We start from the raw sequence: 19,305 nt of genomic DNA, 5'->3' as shown, positions 1-19,305 counted from the left end.
AGATTCTCCAGTTTTATTCTTTAATGGAATAACCCAAGCATATTTACTAAATATATCAATAACGGTTAACAAGTACTGTACTCCTTTATTATATTTTGAAAAAGCTTGCATGTCAACTAAATCAGCTGACCAAGTATCATCAATATCATTAACTATCACTCTTCGTTTCCTAAATTTCCTTTTAATTGGTTTGTGTAATTCTTCTGCTAATTCATCGCTCCATGTGATTCCGGGGGTATACTCTACCCCCTTTTCCCGTTTTTTGACTTTTGTTTTTGTCCCAATCCAAGTGTGTATTTCGTTTTAATTATAGGTTTCACAACTAAATGTTTTGCAATCTTTTCTCCAAATGTTTTTGATTTAGTTTTATTTAAGTTGGAAAGCATTTTTTTGTCACATTCACTTTTACTTAGTTCTGAGTCATAGCAAAAATCATGGTCCATACATACTGTATCCAGTTCATTGACAGGGGGTCCATTATCTAGGGGATTTCCTGGCCCACAATAATTATATCCTGGAAGTGTTAAACCTTTCTTAGGTAATAAAGGTAACATTGCTTTATGGATATCTAAATTACCCCCTGTACTTTTAACAAACTTTGATTTCATCTTTCCACAAGATGAACAGGTAGCTTTTATCATTTTTCTCCCATTTTTTGTTATAACATAATGGGGGTTTATATTATCCGTAAATCTTCTTTCTTTCAAACAATATATTTTATTTTGTAAACTCATCTATATCATATGTATTTAAATTTAACTTTAAAACTTTGAGTCTGTTTAAAACCTGTGGATTTTAAATTGGCCGGCATTGGTCAGTCTGGACCGAGGGTCAAAAGGTCAAATGAGGTTAGATTGACTTCGCACAAACAATTACTTTACTACTTACGGTAAAAATTTTCCTATGGACAGAATTGCTTTAAACTTTGTGCACTAACTTAAAATCAAGTTTAAAACGGAAATATGTATTAGAAATCATAGGTACCCAGGCTTGATATTGAATTTTCTGCCCTTGAAAATATATATTTTTTTTTCAGTATTTTCCGACTTTCAAGGGAAGATAATTCATGTCCAAGGCTGGGTACGTATGATTTGTTTTATTTCATATTTCTGTTTTTGATTCGATTCTCTGTCAGTAAACACAGTTTAAAGAAGAAATTCTGCCTGTAAGAAAAATTTTGCCCCATGTCAATATAGACATTATGGCAAAAGTCCTTAACTATGAGCATCACAAATATATACAGCAAAGTCCTGGTCTTTCCCATGGGTCGAATGTTTTAAACCTTGTATACTGACTGCAAATGAAGTCTCGACAGAAATATAAATTAAAATGCACAGTTTCCTTGCCTTGATCTTGAATTATCTGCCCTTGAAAATTGGATTTTTTAATATTTTCTGATTTTCAAGGGCAGATAATTCAAGTTTAATCCTGGGTACCTATGATTTTAATACAAATTTCTGCTTTAAACATGACACTCAGTCAGTACACTAGTTTTAAGAAATTCTGTCCGTAGGAAAATTTTTGCCTATATACATAAGCAACTGTGGCATTTAGCCTTAATAAGACATTGATACTTGTACAGCTAGTATATCATATTTACTTTGCTAAATGCTCAGTCGCTTTTATATTTTCCCAATGTATGAACAATAGCAAAGAAGTCCAAGTTGGTCTCTTAGAAATCAAAATAGTTTTGGCAGCGAAAAAAATTAAGCCGCTTCAATCATCCACAACATTTCATCTCAACCGTAATAATTTTACAGCTCTTTGACTATGCAAAATAAAAGAATAAATAACGTAGTGTCTTCTTTTTTCCGTTCCGTATTTTATATTATTGAAAAACAGAATTAAACCAAGTTGATGACTATATTTGCTGTTGTTGTTTTACCGGTACTTAAAATTGGTGTAAAATAAATCACCCTTCCCACTACGTTTTTACAGGAGATCTCTAATCTATAATCCTTGCTTTTTTTATGATCGGCACCTCCCGTGATACGATAAGCGGAGATAGCCGAACCATAACGATCTAAAAAATATCCGATAGTGATCGATATTTAGCTAGACGGTCGAAGGGAGACAACAAGATATAGGGTTGATCTCAATAAACAAGGAAAGATAATAGAATCGATTTTTGCCCAATTCTTCAGTATGTGAAAAGTAAGTGGATATCTGCATTCTTCGATTCAGAGAACAATTTTACTGATATACATACAGACAAAATGTTTCATAGTTTATTCCGATCTAAAATCAGTCTTTTATTATATTAATATTTGATACCTGAATGCCCAGTTTAGAGGTACATCATCATTCAGCAGTACGTCACTTAGACTTCCTTTCGGACAATACTCTGTTAAAATACGAATATTTGGCGCCATAATGCTAGCTCCAATAAATTTACAAACATTTACATGGTCGCAAGCTCTGAAAAAGGTAAAGAATAGTTTTTATCATTGAAGTGCAAAATAAACACATTGAAACTTACTTAAAGATAAAAAAGACTGTATTCAACATTTGTAAATGTACCACCATGACACTGATCCGAAAAAAAACCGGGAAAGAAAATGCAACTGAAACTCGCTAACTCGAACTCGCTCATCTGGAAATTCCGGCTATCTTGAAGACATTTTAAAGTTCCGTTTTGAAAACACGTGCACAAAATATCATTTAATCCAAGTTCCAACTTTATATGTACACTTATACTTATCTCTGTAGCAAGGAAGATATAAAATGAATATTCTAATTAAAAATATAACATGGTGTGTTAATTCAGAGTTAACAATTAAATATATTCTAAACAACTCACCGGACTTCCCTCACTTCTAGACGGACATATTTGGTCAATGTAAATTCTCTTTTTCTCACTGCTCTCATTGCACATGTTCTTCCTCGGCTATGAACGGTAAAATACGTTGTATAATATGATACAGAAAAAAACTGTATATATTAAGTTAGCATTGGAATAACACAGTCTTCGTACATATAGCGTTACTAGAATATTGTACACGATGACGCCATCCAACCTTGAATCTTTGAAACATTCATTGTACAATTTTTGTCAAACTGATTACAACATGGCAATATCAGTATAATAAATGCAGATCAAACACAGTTGTAAGGATTCAGGAAAGTTTCTTTCGACTCCTCCAAGCCCTTACCTTGAAGATGGCAGGAACGATAAGTTGTACGAAGTATGAATATGATAAGAATAAGAACGACAAAGTAACGGTCCAAACGAAATGAGCACAGTGCTTAAACACTTTCGAAACATCTTTTATGGTTAAATAATTGTCTGAGACAACAGGACAAGTTTTGGGCACAACAAAACTTAGTAGTAATAGTGTTATAAAATGATAAGCAAACATATGATTACCCACTATTTAGATAAAACAAAAAGAACATGTTTTGATAGTATTAGATAGACAATTACTCATCAAGCATAGCATGACATCATCAATGCAAGGTGGGGTTACTTACTACAATGCTGTTTTAACAAAGACCTGTCTGCGTGTCGCCGACTGTGCCAGACTGCTGTTTCCGTCACTGTTGCTCAAATCCGCAGTGCTTCCTATCATACTTCCAAATGCAGCACGTAACCCGTCATCTAAAATTCAAAAAGTAAACCACAACTTGTAAAGCACTCACTCCCTATTGGGCTGAAATACTGTAGCACTGTTAAATGTGCAGCCCTCTATCCAAATAATTATTGTTCAAGATGATCGCTTAAACACCACTGTGATGAAGGTGTACTTTCTTTTATTGTTATAAAGATGCTGAATATTTAATCATATTGTGTATGCAAAAAGTCCGCTTGCACTAAAGGCGCGGGCGAGAACTTGCGCCAGATCCAGTTATCCTTTGGATACCAGACTTACAGTTTTAGTGACTGTACGTAGGCAGGAGGAACAACCGCTTGGCAAACCACCTTAGAGCTTTCATTTTAAATGATGCAGTTTGTTCCAAAAGCGAGTGTGTATTTAGAAAGAAGGAAAAAACAATCGTAAATACAATACCATGTTTTATTTCATCAAATGGTATGATCCAACTTTCGTCCCACAACAGTTTTCGTTTTTGATATTGGAAATACTGAAAGAAAATAAACAGAGACGTTGGGATTTTATACGTGCAGTACGTCTAAGCTTTTGACAGATCAGGCTTACAGTGAACCTGACAGGTATGGAGCCTTGATTGATCATTTCCCAAAAAATCTAAAAAAAATCTACTAACGATTTAACACAGCGTTCCGGAGAGCTGTCATGACAGATTAATTGTAGATCAGAAGATGTTCAATAAGCCATGTCTACAAATTACAGGTGGGGCAGTTAATGAGCAAATATTCGTACAAGCATTAATCTATCGATTGTTCTAATGACGGATGCGTGTACTCGATTATCGAGGGTGGCTAAACATTTCTGTCTATCGGGTTAAGAACACCATATGTACAATGTATTTACATAATCTGCTGACAATTTGCTACACTCTTCACCTACGAGGAATATTCAAATTTGTGTGAAATAAATTCAGTAAACGTGAAAATATCGCATATATATCATGAAATGACAAAACCAATCCCGCGAATGCCTAACGGTTTCGTTTGAACAGTTCGCTTTACCCTGTCTAGTACATTTTGTATTTTTTCTGCCTTTCAAAGACCTATAATTTCATTTTTGTTATTTAGTTTCGAATGCATAGACACAAACAAAATCAGTGTATGCTGTACCAAAGACTGTTGTGTTTATAGTGTCTTGAATTATTATGTTGTTTACTATATGCGCTGGTATTCAGTGAGAAGAGAAAACACGCTATTCTTAAAACCTAACTTTAAGGTAGTTCTGCACGTTTGATAAACCGGAAGTGATGGCGTAACGTCATTTATCCGGAAAACGTAGAATAAGTCCTGGATTCGACATACGGAAATGAAAACATTTTTATGAATTAATCGAAACCTGTGAGTAAATTTATTACAATGGCACTGTTGCTATATTTCTAAAGTCAAAATATCATATCAAAACATATGACACGTTAAAAAATTCAAAAAATGTCTTAAAATTAGCGTGAAATGTCCGGTTCACTTTAATCTTGGTCAAATATCTCAAAAATAAGCACACGGACCTATAAATTTTATTTCACCAAATTATAGGCTATGTGTTTAAATACAACTGTGAGAAGTTTCATCAAAATCTACATTGTAGAAAAATTTCCATTCGCGAAAATGTTATGAAAGTTATAATTTTCCCATAGACTCCCATTATGAAATATTGCGTGAGGTCCATTTTTTTCAAATCAGTCTATCAAAAAATCAAGCACACGACCCTATCCTTTTTATTTGCTGAATTTTCTAGGTATATTCTGAAGTTTTGAAAAATCAGTGTTTAATCAAATTCTACATTGTAGAAAAAATTTCGATCCAAACGTGCTGAACTACCTTAATGCGAGTACAAATTATTATGATTACCAGAAATACGACCGCAATGCCAGCGATTAAGAGAAAGCCGAAGATGCCGATTAGAGCTAACTGCCAAGCCTTTAGTGGGCATTTTCCACAATCCTTTGGACAACTTTCACAATCCTCCCCTTCGTCGGTTTCACATACATTGTCTCCGCATTCTGAAAAAGCAAATAAATATGTAGAAATCATATGGTATAAAATGTGAGTCGTCACAAACTTATGATTGTCTTTTTTGAATTGTTCGTTACAACTTTAGTATGAATACTAGTATTCTATGAGATATGTTCAACTATTTTCTCGGAAAAGTCCTTATCGATGAAAAGGATTATTTCGGTATTTTCCGTTGAAAGGGGTCTTGTCGATACTTTCCGCTTTAAGGAGACCTTTCTGGTATTTTCGGAATGACGAATTATTCTTATATGTAATAACATTTAACTTCATGCGAGTGCATGTTAACATAAAGACTGATAAAGAAATGTAATAGCTACGACCAACCATTCTGGTCCGTAATGCTCATTTTCTAAAAGGAATGTCTGAATATTCATATTTAAATAAAAACAATCGGGTCCCTGTTTTTTTATATTCTGAGTATTGTCATCTTCTGTGAACAAAAGAGTCAGGATTATTATTATTATTATTATTATTATTATTATTATTATTATTATTATTATTATTATTATATAATTATATGTTTTCGCAGGTGATTACCAGTATATTCTGGCTGTTTTCGATGATGTCTTATCATACTATTATAGGTTTTAATTCTACTCTCATTTGTCGTGTTACAACTAAACTAAACTAATACACTGCATGTTATATTATAAGAATCTTATACTGGTTGAAGGTGCGGATGGAAATATCCGACTCGGGAGTAACTGTTTAGGCGATAACGAGGCACAAAAAGTTATCCGAGGCTATTTGTTTCCATCCGCACTTTTAGCTAGCGGTGGATTCTTTTTCCTCCGTGCCGTATGATTCAATTACTTGAAGAAATAAAGTAAAACGAATGCTTTTCTTTTACATGGACATTGAATGAACTCATTGAACGAAAAGAACAAAGCCTTACACAAACAAAACAAATTATAATATAAGACTTCCTATATATATGTATAAGTTTTAATGACTATTTTTATTTCATTTCCTTCCAAATACAAGACAGCATTCTCAGAAAAGGTTTTGAACAGGTCAGAATAAGGACATTAGCACAACTGGATTTTGCTTTTGTTGAACACATAAATTATGTATAATAATGTCGGCAAAAGAATAAAATATATTTCAATGAAGGTACATATTTCAAACGACGGGATTTTTAATTACGACGAAAACTTACACAGAGCTTTAAACTTTTCAACTGTACCTCACAAACTTGCTTTAAAAGATACGGCAAATATTGACTATGACCTAAAATTGTTGAATGTATTTATGTTTACTGTTATTGACCAAATTAACTAAAATGTACTTAATCATAGCACATTTTGAATATGGTGGTTTTGTTAAGCCTTTGTAAGACCATCGATGGATTTTGTAAATCAAACAATCTGAAGAGTATTGTTTGCATAGCTTTAAACGAAATCAATCTCGGTCAGGTCTTGCAACTGGTCACTTTTATTTCAAAATATGATACTAGAAAATATCTAGACATAAACAAACACTCGAATGCATTGATAAACATTGTGGGAATTCTACGTGATCACTTGGGTATCTTGTGACTTCGAAAAATTCAAAGTCTTTGAAACGCACCGCAAGATTCCTATGTAAAGGCAACTTCATAGAGTTTAAATGGCTGGGATATGGTTTGCTGTTACACTGATAATTACTTCCATCTACAAAAATAACTGACCAATCACAGTCTTGACCCTGACAAAAAGTAAATCTGTTTCCGCCTTGCTCATTCTGTATATCCATTACAAACTGGGAACCAGTCAACCTTGCCCAAGAGTTTGTAAAGTTCAGCTCTTCTATGAAAAAGTATGATTTGTAACTAGAGTTAAACCTATAGTCCGTGCGTTGAACGCGGTCTTTACGTAATTTCTGGTGCTCGTTGAGAAAAATAACGTGTACAAGTAAAACAAAACAGTTTTTATTTCATGTCATTTCAGAACCAATTTGGCTCGCGCAACCAATGCAAAATGATATTTGATATTTTAACTTTGAAATAACTAGATAATTATGTATCGCAGTTATATTTCACTAATTTTAATAATCTACGCGTAATTACATTGCTTGGCGATTTTGGCCACGTACGGATTTTACTATTATTGCATTTATGTTTTATGCCATGTTTCAATAAAGTCATTTTATAACCTTTTTGTTGTCGGTGTCATTGTGGCGAAACTTTCAACTTCAAGTGCTGAATTGAAAACCAGATAACTTTAAATGATGAATAAACACACAGTTATAAGTTATAAACAAATCATGACTAAACAGGAACCTGAAAGCAAAGTAAAGAGAAATTAAGAGTTTTTATACTTCAACAAGGTTCGCATGTACGATATCGGGTGAAAAAAAAACCTATTTGACTGTAAGCCTATGCGCTGTACTCATTTAAAGACTAGCTGAACGCCAACATTACGATTATTGACTACAAAATATTTTTATGCAGGGTGATTACCTGCTCGTGGTACTACGTTTGTCTTTGTCTCCAGTGCTAACTGCATACCAGCAATTTTAAAGTGAGCTATCAAAGACGTCACACCTAGCTTGTACAAGCCCGCGATCTCCGAGGTCCAGTTACCCGTGGTGACGTTACCCACTGAAACAGATAAATTTGAAAGCGAAACTTGACATTTATGTATTTTATGGCCTGCACAATTCAGCACATTTTCAATTTGGAAGAAACTGAAAAAAATATATTGTTTTCTATTTTATATTGAATTTAGTTGTTTTTGAAACAGAATGATTTTGTTACAAACATGTCGCTTAATATTTCTGATATAAGATTTGAGAGCATAGGCATTTTTCCATAAAAAGGTCATATGGAAATATTTTTAGTAGCGAGCACAGTCAAGGACCATAAAATGCACTATAGGTCAACCTTCTTTACGTGAATTTATCATCTTTTCTTAGGCCGACAACTGTATCCATATTGAAAACTTAAATTGAAGGTTTCTTTGGTTGCTAACACATTTGAAGAGCGCCAACAGACCAAAAAGACAAGTACGTTATTTTTCGTATTGGCGCGCATATTTGTCCTTTTAGTATGTTGTTTAGAACACCCCAACATGCCATATTCAAGTTACCGTTCTAGCGTGTTGGCGCGTTATGCCAGTACGCTAAATTCACAATTGCCGTTTTGTCGCCCTCCCCAGAACGATAAATACCTTTTTGTCGTATCAATGCGAGTTTATCGGTCTGGCGTGTTGGCGCCCTTCAAACGCGACAACACGCAAAAACGGCAGAAATCAGCCATCATACCACTGTGCTATTACTTCAGCTAGGTAAAGTGAAGCTGTGATTTTTGTAAATCAATTAATTTTGGCTTACACGTCTCTTAAAAATAAGTCATAAACTTTATTTCTAAACTTATGATGATGTTAAGTAAAATAACACGAAGAAAGTAAAATGTTTTTGGCTTTAACAGAGAGAAACTTACCTAAAACATCTGAATGTGTGAATGTAGCCCCACTGGGTTGGATCCAGGGTCCACACAAACCGTTGACAGTATCTGCCAGGGGACATGAGTGTACGTTCACGTGCCACACGCAACAGTTGGTCTTTGTTGCACTAGCAGCCGCAGGACAGGACGTGGACACACACCAAGTCTTCGCGTCTGCAGCGTTTCTGTTAACGTAAAAAGTGAAACAACGTTAATTAACATATGAAACTCTTTTGATCGTCAATGCATTCAAGTGTTTGATTAAATATAAAGAAAAATCGAATTTGGACATTTTGTTTTCAAAGTTTTGACTTTAGCAAAGCAAATAATTGTTTCACACTAAGCGGGCATATAGCATAGACTAAGTACCGGTGACAAACTGGCTTTTTAGAAACAGAACAGTTATCGAATGCAGAGGAAAATATCACGTGCACATAAAATCAACATTAATGGACGAATCAATCGGGCGTTGTTCAGAAATTTTACAGTTCGTTTCTGAAGCTAATTAACTTTTAACTTTTGTCTTTTGTTTCATCAGGCTGCATTGATTAATAATTATAAAGCAACAGGGCGTATCTCAGAACGCATTATTTGCCATTTAAGATAAAGCTTTCGTTTCATGCCATATTAATAATATATTCGTGCCACGATTCAATCAAATCCTTTGAGTTATACAAACAAGTCACTCACGATATACTGCCAATTCCATCAAAATAATTATTGTCGAATGCCCATGTGTAGAAATCATCATTTACAATAAGTTCATAGGTTAGACTGAAGTGTTCCTGCACTTTTATCGTGTCCCCAGCGGTTGTGATCCATCTCAAATCAAATCCTGTCAAAGTGAATTAAAGCATTTATAGTACTATCCTTTAATTGATATGTCGTGAGCCATTAAAGTAACACTAATGAGAAAATGTAATTTGTTATAATGCAGTTAATGGGCTATATTGATCACAGACATTGATATACCTTTCTAAGATACAGGTTATGAAATTAATTACTACATATGCAGCTTTTTCCCTTGAGAGTGTGTTTTGTATAAAAAGTCTTAAAACAATAACATATTGACGCAGAAGTATGTTGATGCATTTGAACTCCCTAGATATTGGTAGGTTCACATTAAATTCGTGCATACTGGACGGGATTTTCCGATATTTTTAACGCTGAGAATGTTGGCTGTCGTGCTTTAAATGAGCCGCGCCATGAGAAAACCAACACAGCGCATTTGCAACCAGCATGGATGCAACCAAGCCTGCGCATCCGCGCAGTCTGGTCATGATCCGTGCTGTTCGCTTTCAAAGCCTATTGCAATTAGAGAAACCTTTTACGAACACCATGGATCCTGATCCGCGCAGTCTGGTCTGGATCTATGCTGGTCGCAAATGCACTATGTTGGTTTTCTCAAATGACGTTTAACGGACTGCAGCTTTGCAATAGCTTCTTGCAGTAACTGTTTTCTTAATGTAATACCAGATTGAAATCAAATAGCTTAATAGTTCATCATTGTTCCTAATAGCCAGGAAAGTTATTTTACGAAAACAAACCACAACGTTTCACTACCGATGGTAAAATGAAACCGGAACTCTTATGTTGTTGATTGCCTTTGTAACGCCATGACGTATATACTTTTTTTCTTTCTTTTTTTTTGTTGGGTTAAACGTCGCATCGACACAATTATAGGTCATGGTGTATTTCTTGTTTGCGGACGTTTGTTTAAATACGGTACTGTATAAGGAAGCCATTTGAACTATTATTTGTTGATATGTCATGTATCACTGGCTCTCGGTGCAGAACCTCGTTACTGCCTAATCAGTTACCATTTAGCCGGATGTTACGAGCTGCACCGACAGCCAGTGAAAAAATCTTGATATAATTATTCATGAACAGACGCCGATGAGTGTGATTTATCAAATTCATAAAATGTCAACTTATTTCATGCATACGGCAATTTTCTGTGAAATTACAGCCCGTTGTTTTTATTGATAAAGAAGTCTTAGGTACGAAGTTCCATAACTGCCAAGTGATTTCGTTTTAAAAACGCGATCATTGTACTGGACACTTATATATTCAAGCAAGGTCCGGAGCCTTCTTAAATTATGCTGTATTTTTGCAAAAAATATCGTATTGTTAAATTTCAGCATTTGCATATCTACGTATTTGCACTTTGAGAAGGGCATAACTCGGTGAAACTAATATGACTGCGTCGTCCACTGTACATAATTTTGATCCATATTTGGGTGTGGCTGGTTTTCACAAAATTGATGTTTTCATTAAAGTAAAAATATTCGAAGCGCTCTCACATAAAATCCACATCACATTTACATATTTTCTCCCAAGACTATGATTGACAAAAGTTGAAAGCTCTGAGGAAAATGTTAAAGACATATGACAGATTTGTACTAGACTTTTACCTTCGCATGTTATTGGTACAGTGTTCGAGGCGCTGGCTGTGAGGTCCCAACAATGATATTCCGTGTTATCGAACGCATGCCAGCCCAAGCTATGTTCTACACAGATGATTAGCTGAAATACAATGAAAGTACTAGTACATAATTTTAGGTTGCTTTTAACCCTTAGCCTGCTAAATTTCTAAAATGGACTGGTCTTTCATTCAATTTGGGCAATACCATTTATCATTTGAAGGGGTGTTCACTGAAAATTTACTGACTGAATAGCGAACAGTGCAGACCATGATCAGAATGCACGGATGTGCAGGCTGATCTTGGTCTGCACTGGTCGCAAAGGCAGAATCACTTGCCACCAGCAGGCTAAGGGTTAAAGAAGTGTATGCGGTCATATATACAGAGAAACAACATCAGCCAATTATTATAGTTGTAAAACAAAACTGTTCTCGTTTTTTCTTAATCTCTTTTTTGACCAGTTTTAGAGAATAACCTAAAGGCAAACCTAGATTTTGAACAGGTCTAGTTCGTCAAATGATTAAAACAAACAGTGGCATAAGGGTACTTGACACAAACTTATTTCAAGCTAATGAAAAACGTAATTTAGGAAAAATATGAAAAATATGAGAACAGTAGAAGAACAGGTTTATATCACAAGCACTTGTTTTATTGCATGTCGGACATTATTTTAATGTTCATGTCGGACATATTGTCAACAAAACCGGCGTTTTAATGGATAATATTACTGCTACTAATAAAGTTAAAACGTTAAGCAATGAATATCAAAGAGGTCAGAAGCTTTTATCTGTTTGTTTTATCGGATACGATACGCATACAAACAAAAACATTTCCCCCATGCTAATGTTATTGACTCGTGATGGTTTAAAGGCCTACTACAGTTGACCCCAGTCAATTTAATGCTTGACTGCAAGATAACGCGTAGCTGTCTTTTATTGGAATATATAAAGAAGTAATGTAACTGTCACCATTAGTAACCCAGTAACCCTTGAATCAATGAACAAACAGCAGTTTGAGGAATAGGATATTTAGAATTTCAGCATTTAGAAATACATCGACAAAATGAAGACGCCAAGTTCGAACTATTCAACTGTTAAAGCATTTCCAAGAAAAGTTTTGAAAGTTCCGTTCACTTGTAATTACCTTTACATTGATATATTTGTGAAGAAGTGAAAAAAGAGATATTTGAAACCGCATATAAATTGTGTAAAGTTTTTAGTAAAGCTCTGTATTAGTTACTTTAGAAAAAGAAGAACTTGAATTTATCTCACTATTCAACTACTAAAAAATATTTACAAAAACTTCAAAAAGTCCAATTCAGTTCCTTCCGCTTGTAATTAATTTTTACGTTTAGTTAATTGTTTAGACGAAGAGGAAAAAATGTGATAAATAAAAACGCACATAAATTCTTCGAAATCTGATGACATTTTTTTTATCAGTTACGGTAAAAGGAAGAAGCGAAATCTTTCTCACTATTCATCCAACACAATTTCAAAAAGTGCAAGTTAGTTCCTTCCACTTGTAATTATTTTTGCAGCGAGATAATTTAGACTAAATGAAAAAAAGAAAAAGACATTTTTTAAAACGTGCATAAATTGTGTAAAATCTGTAGTAAAGCTCTCTCTTTGATACGTGATAATCGCAAAATATTACACTAAATAATAAGCCTATTTCTGTCAAGATGAAAACATGTTTTACTTATGTTCCCTATCATTAGTGCATGTAGTAAGTTTTTCTGTAAACTAACCATTACTTAAGGCACTGGACACATTTAAGCTGGTCCTTATTATAAGGATGGTGTCGCATGTTTATTACCAGTCATATACAGGTTCAGTTAAATCAAGTCTGCAGCAACTAATCAGTGCTTTCAAAGGATCATTTTATGGAATTTATTCCACACACGCGCCTTTAAATTTCAAACTTTATATATGTTACGCTGGGATATATTTAAGTAAAAATCGGTATCAAAGATCATATATGTTGAGTCCTTTGCAGAACGTTAATTGTATTCATAATTCAACTGTAGCAACGTGTTTGAAGAGCCTTTAAAACACAGGAGATAACTCCGAAAAAAAAAAGAAGAAAACAACAACAAAAGCCAATAATCTTACTTCGAAAACTGCTTTCATGCAATCAAGATAAAAATGTCAACATATTATACGACTTATAATACAACTACTTTAAATGGAATATCGACCATACATGATAGCAGCGTCCTTTTGGGCCTTTTGTTACACTTATAATACTATAATATTCCATGACAAACAAGTACCTGTCAATGATTAATGAAGCGTACAGTACCTTATAATAGAAATTTTATCCCAGTATGATATTTTTACCATAAATTTCCCGTAAATAATGCAATAATAACTAGACGACGGAAACTAAGGAGCTTGTAGCGAATACCGTAGACTAGAATCAGTCTTTAGAGTCCTCTAAAATAATCATCTCTACCATAGAAATACAATATACCTGAATATTGAGGTGGGTCGAGACAAGAAAGGCATCAGAGTCATCATGAAGACAAAAATAAACATTATTGCAGATTACTTGATCTCAACAGACTTTTAAAGTCTTTCTTGATGCTTTCAAACAGCAAATTTGACATGGACATTATATAAGTGGTATGTATCTAATACTAAATGGATTTGCCAATTTTATTAAATCTATTTATTCAATTCAAACAGTATATTTAAGCCTAAATATATATATAAAATTCTTATAAAAGTACATATGACATGTTAATAGATTCTTACACAGTTCAAGAGGCCACTCTAAACCGTGATCTAAATTATCCAAATGGTGTACTTTGACTTTTTGCCTTTGCAAGTTAATTTGAAAATGACATGAAATCAAACCAGACTTGATATTACCTTAAGATTTACAATAGCCTTTCACTACTTTTAAAATATAACGGTCCTATTATAAAATAAATGAATTATCTTCTGAATAAACTGAAATTCTTCTATGCCTTAAAAATGGTAGACGTTATTACCCGGTTATAATTGTGAAACACTGGCGGAGGCATGCCACACTCCTTTAGTTCATGGGACTAATTATCTTTGGTCGTAACACATACACACATTCTGAACACACTTTCAGGTCAATACTGAAATTTTATCTAAATAATACGAATCAAATTCAAATCAAGGACTATCCTAAACAAACCATACAATAACTTCAGCATGTGTTATTATGGTAATCGACATAAACATGATTTGGGTTTACACGACTACATGAGTAAGCAAAAGGCAAACGCACCATTTACTTTATCACCTGTCTTCTAGTGTACTACAGTTTAGTGGAGATTAATACCATAACTATAGCGATACAAAGTTAAGCAAAGTCAAGATCTCTTATGTGTTAATTTTATTTGATACAAAACGCATAGAAATAAGTACATCTGCTTTATAGATGACTAATATATAATACAGATAATTGTTGTAAAATCCTGTGTTTAAAGCCAATTTCCGTTTACTGCGGCCAATGCCATTAATAAATTTCAAAGGTCTCGCAACGGTCAATAGGAGAAAAGCGACATTTTACAGGACAAGCAAGGTAAATTATGCTTATGGTCATGCATATCCAAACAAAGAAATTTGCAAAGGAATGTTCTGGTTCAGTTGCATAAAATAAAACTGTATTTTTTTCCAGTAACATTTACTTGTAACTTCAATCTAACTAGTGTTGCCCCTTCCATTCCTGGAACTCTAAATGGTAACATTTAACAAAAAATCTGAAATTGAATTTAAAAATGTGCGCGTAATTTTACTTCAAACATCACTTTAACAAAATCTTTTTTTCAAGATTAAAAATACAGTTGCTGTCTTTTTTTTTTTTGTTAATGTGACCGGCTGATTTGATTTGCTAAAACACATTGATTAAGCTAACATGCGATTCTGAACATAGGATTCAGCGATGCTGAAACATCAGTGTCTTTTCTTTGATGACCAATTTGTGCATGACAAACAAGTGCCTATCAATTATTAATGTAGATTATATTGCTTTGTATTAACATTCCTATTTCATTCTAAAATATTACCATAAGCTTTGAATTTAATTTCGTGACCGTAAATGCAGTCATAATTAGCAAATGGATTGTCCTATTAACGAGCAAATTCATTAGTCTGATTTTATGGATTTTGTAATAAATGAGGACATTTAAATGAATATGCGTCGTTACTAATTGCGTTCAAAGCTGGTACGGGTAACTTTCGTGTGGGTGTAAAGGTCGTGTACGGGGTACGTGTATCGTGGGACTTGTTGCAGATGGCATTGCTAGCCACCTACAGTTAGTTTTCAACTGTATTGTATTAGGAAACGTCATCTTGCGATGTTACAAGCACTTGTGGCTTAAACCATTTGCTATGTTATATATACCGGCAATGTTTAAATTAAAGTCTAGTTTATGTAAACATAGAACCTTTAAATACTTACACGAAATTCAAATGTTGATTGCTAGCACTTAATACCTTAACAGGAGTTGATTATTCAAAATACTGTTGTAAAACGGGTTTTAATTTTTACCATAGCTACGCCATAACAGGACTTTCCCCGCCTAAAATTCCACCGTTAATATCAATAAATGAGCTTGCATCGCAAAATCACGTAGCAGCTTCTATGAATAATTAAAATAATAATTCAGTATCAATTAGTCGATATTTTATGAGTATGTTCAGCAAATTTCCCCCTTTACATAAATACTACATCGCCGCAAAATGAACTTTCTAAAATATGCAGTCTTACAGCATAGAATTCACTGAATCCACGGTGCACAATCACGTGGTCTATGACGTCATGCTGTAGGTATCGCGCCAAGCATTTTTTGTCAACAAAGCGTCGATTCAAGAAGAAAATTCGTCGTAACTATTTTGTTATGAATTTTTGTAAATGGTCTTTAGTATGTTGCAAGTCCGTTTATAAATGCGCACCTCCTATCATACTGCATTTGCCCGTGTCTGCTTTAGTTTGGCTGGAAAACCGGACAAACTGACCAAAATCTCAAAATCGCTCTTGCTATCGCTCCAAGCTGATTCCAGAACCGCATTAAACCAGCTTTCTCTTGCTGAATTCTCCAGATGGCCGTTTTGGTTTGTTACTTTTTGTCTCAAAATAGTCGCTGATAGATTATTTTTCACGTTAAAAGTGTTATTTTCAGGTAAAACCAAAGATAAAAAAGTATGCTATTGCCGCAAGTTCTGGAAGATAATTGATATTGCAACAAGCTTAAAAAGTATGCTGTCGCAGGTAGTTCTAAAAGATAAATTCTATCGCAACAAACTGGAGCATTTACGTGCGACGACGGCTTGAAAGGTTTTGAACGTGATTTTCAGGATAAATCAAAGGCTTTGAAACAAAATAAATATGCTTATGTGTTAAAGTAGAGCGGTATATTCGCGGGGCTATTATAATCATGTTATAAGATTAAAGGTCCAATACTAAGGAAAGTGAACATTTTAATTTCTTTTAAAAAGCACAGAAAATATTTCATTTTATTGGAAAATGAAAGTTGGTATGTAGAAATTCGAAATAAATCGCAGTATATGTACAATTATTTTTCTATGAAGTATGAAGAAAGTTAAAAAGACCTGGGGGTCATTCTGTCGATTCATTGAAATTTCAACATAATAAACATACATTTCTTTGAGTTCCAAAGACCTTCTGTAAATTTTGACCTGCCAATCTTCATTATTTAGTGTCTTGCAGAAGTCTATGCACTGGCTATGAAAAAAATTGCCAGCTCACTTTCCCTTAGTAATGGACCTTTAAAGGTTAGTCGTCAAAGAAGACTAATAAAACATATACAGTTCTTATGTTTGTAATTTAATCTGTGATTTACACCGATTTGATTAATGCCAGTGTTTTATAGTTCAAAGTCTAAGTTTTGTTGCAGTAGTCATGAAATCCAGGCGTCAACAATCCGTCTAATACATCGCCCACTCACAAACACGCTTGAACACACATGCGCTTGAAAAAATCGCCCATGCCCTTGCACTACCTCCCAAAATGGCAAAAATACATATAGGTATCAAAACTTCTAAAAACTGGATTAGATCTTTTACATGATGTGAAAAAAAAAGCAACAACATCAGAAAAATGCTCCTATTTGCCGCCATTCAAATATAAGCATATCATTTTAGGCCATGAGTGCAGTTTATTTCCGGGTTTATATTTTTGTAACGGAAATGTCCTTAAGTGTAAGAAATATGAGGGAACTCATTAGTTGAAATTTACTTTACTCAGTCTTCTTTAACAAACAAACAAATTGACGTCATACTTCTTTTAATGCAAAATCAGAATTACGGGATTGAGAAGTATTGACGAAGTCTTTCAATTTTCAGAAAAGAAAACGTACTCTTGATATATTAAGCCTTGTTCACTTTATTTACAGATAAACATTGGGTCTTTAAGAAAAACAAGCTAAAGCGGTCAGTGGCTAAACAATTAAGCAATTATGGCATTATTTTGCAAAGTAAATATAAAATGAATGTTCAGAAAATTCATTCCACTCTTTCAGTAGCTAAAATATAGCGGATATATACACACCTTTAAAATTGTAGGAATTGTAATACAGAGGAAACAGTTTGCAACTGATACAACTATGCTTCGACATGTGGAACAGTTACTGGAAGAAATTATTTTGACGTTTCGAAATATAAAATTTTAATATCGTATGTTACCTTCACAGTCATTGGCAAAACTGGTGTAAGCGTCTAATTTTATCCGAAATCCATCATTACAGAAATAATACACATATTTTAAATACTATAAACACATCATTAAAGTTTACAAATGTAAACGTTCTTTTAGCACATGATGAACTATTGTTTCAGGAAAATAGGATTCTTACTTTCAATGTAGAGACAAGGTAAATGTAAACCAAATATTCATAGGAACGAATTTTCGGGAAATGATACATTATTTTACAATCATATGATAAGTGTGACTTTTATCTTGTTTAGTATGATAATACATGAAGTTACATGTCTTTAAAAATAATAAAAATGAAGCTGAAAGTTCTGAAATGTGTTAGTATTACAACTGTTTAAACGACCTGACTCAGGAAAAGTCCAGTCTACATCATGATACATAGCCTTAAAGGCTTACGAGAGTGAACTGTGTAATAACTAAAATTTCCAACATAAAAATTTCTTCAAACCTGGTCTATTGACTCATGACAATGTCTAAAATAGAATTTTGAAAGAAACGTCCTATGTCAGCACCCTTGAATTTTTAGTCGAAAGGCAGCCAAATAACACGCAAACATGCTGTGTATCATCAGTTGCCGAGTCCAATTCTAACGCTCGGAGGGATCACAGTTTGCTTTCATTCTGCCTTGCACTGCTGTCCCATCGAACACAAAGGGATCCCCTTTAACTGCATTCTGGTCTAGGCTCACTTTAGCTACCTTTTTCATGCACAAGACCCTAGTTCTCTTTGAGCGATCAAAGTCGTGGTGCCTGTAACAAGCAAAAAGACAAAAACTGGTAAAGTCTTAATATAAGATCAAAGATGACTTAGTATAAATGCAGATGTGACATGTGGTGTGCCTACTATAACATGTCGCTACGTATTTAATCCCAAAACAAACCAATACATACATGAACTGCTTACGGCGTTGCCAAGGGCGTTGATAGTTTTGTTTTACTCATAGTTCGTTATGAACAGACTCAAATCGAATTTTGTTTTTGTTTGTCTTTTTTTTCTACGGATCTCTTCAGAGTTTATTCAATTATTTTGTAACACGACGGCGTTTCCTATGAAGTTTGTTTGTTTTGCCGGTATAAAGGTTATTTCAGTGAGTTTACAGACTAGAATTTCCCCTATTTTTATCATTATTAATA

At 34.0% G+C, this 19,305-nt stretch overlaps 1 protein-coding gene across 1 annotated transcript in view; it reads right to left on the bottom strand.

The window, feature by feature from the left end:
• Positions 1–15,788, bottom strand: part of LOC123523529 (atrial natriuretic peptide receptor 1-like) — a 44,860-nt gene extending 29,072 nt beyond the window's left edge. The window contains exons 1-10 of the mRNA XM_045301194.2: positions 15,708–15,788; positions 11,453–11,564; positions 9,729–9,873; positions 9,036–9,223; positions 8,055–8,195; positions 5,450–5,601; positions 4,008–4,080; positions 3,472–3,598; positions 2,801–2,887; positions 2,275–2,418 (exon numbers count right to left, since the gene is read on the bottom strand). Of these exons, the coding sequence (XP_045157129.2) occupies positions 2,275–2,418; positions 2,801–2,887; positions 3,472–3,598; positions 4,008–4,080; positions 5,450–5,601; positions 8,055–8,195; positions 9,036–9,223; positions 9,729–9,873; positions 11,453–11,564; positions 15,708–15,788 (1,250 nt within the window). The remainder of the gene's footprint in view (positions 1–2,274; positions 2,419–2,800; positions 2,888–3,471; positions 3,599–4,007; positions 4,081–5,449; positions 5,602–8,054; positions 8,196–9,035; positions 9,224–9,728; positions 9,874–11,452; positions 11,565–15,707) is intronic.
• Positions 15,789–19,305: the final 3,517 nt, after the last annotated feature.

The sequence above is a fragment of the Mercenaria mercenaria genome, chromosome 3 (assembly GCF_021730395.1).
Source record: "Mercenaria mercenaria strain notata chromosome 3, MADL_Memer_1, whole genome shotgun sequence".
NCBI classification, from domain to species: Eukaryota; Metazoa; Mollusca; class Bivalvia; order Venerida; family Veneridae; genus Mercenaria; species Mercenaria mercenaria.
The sequence above is the reverse complement of the archived record's forward strand: the minus strand, read 5'-3'. Positions and strand labels throughout refer to the sequence as shown.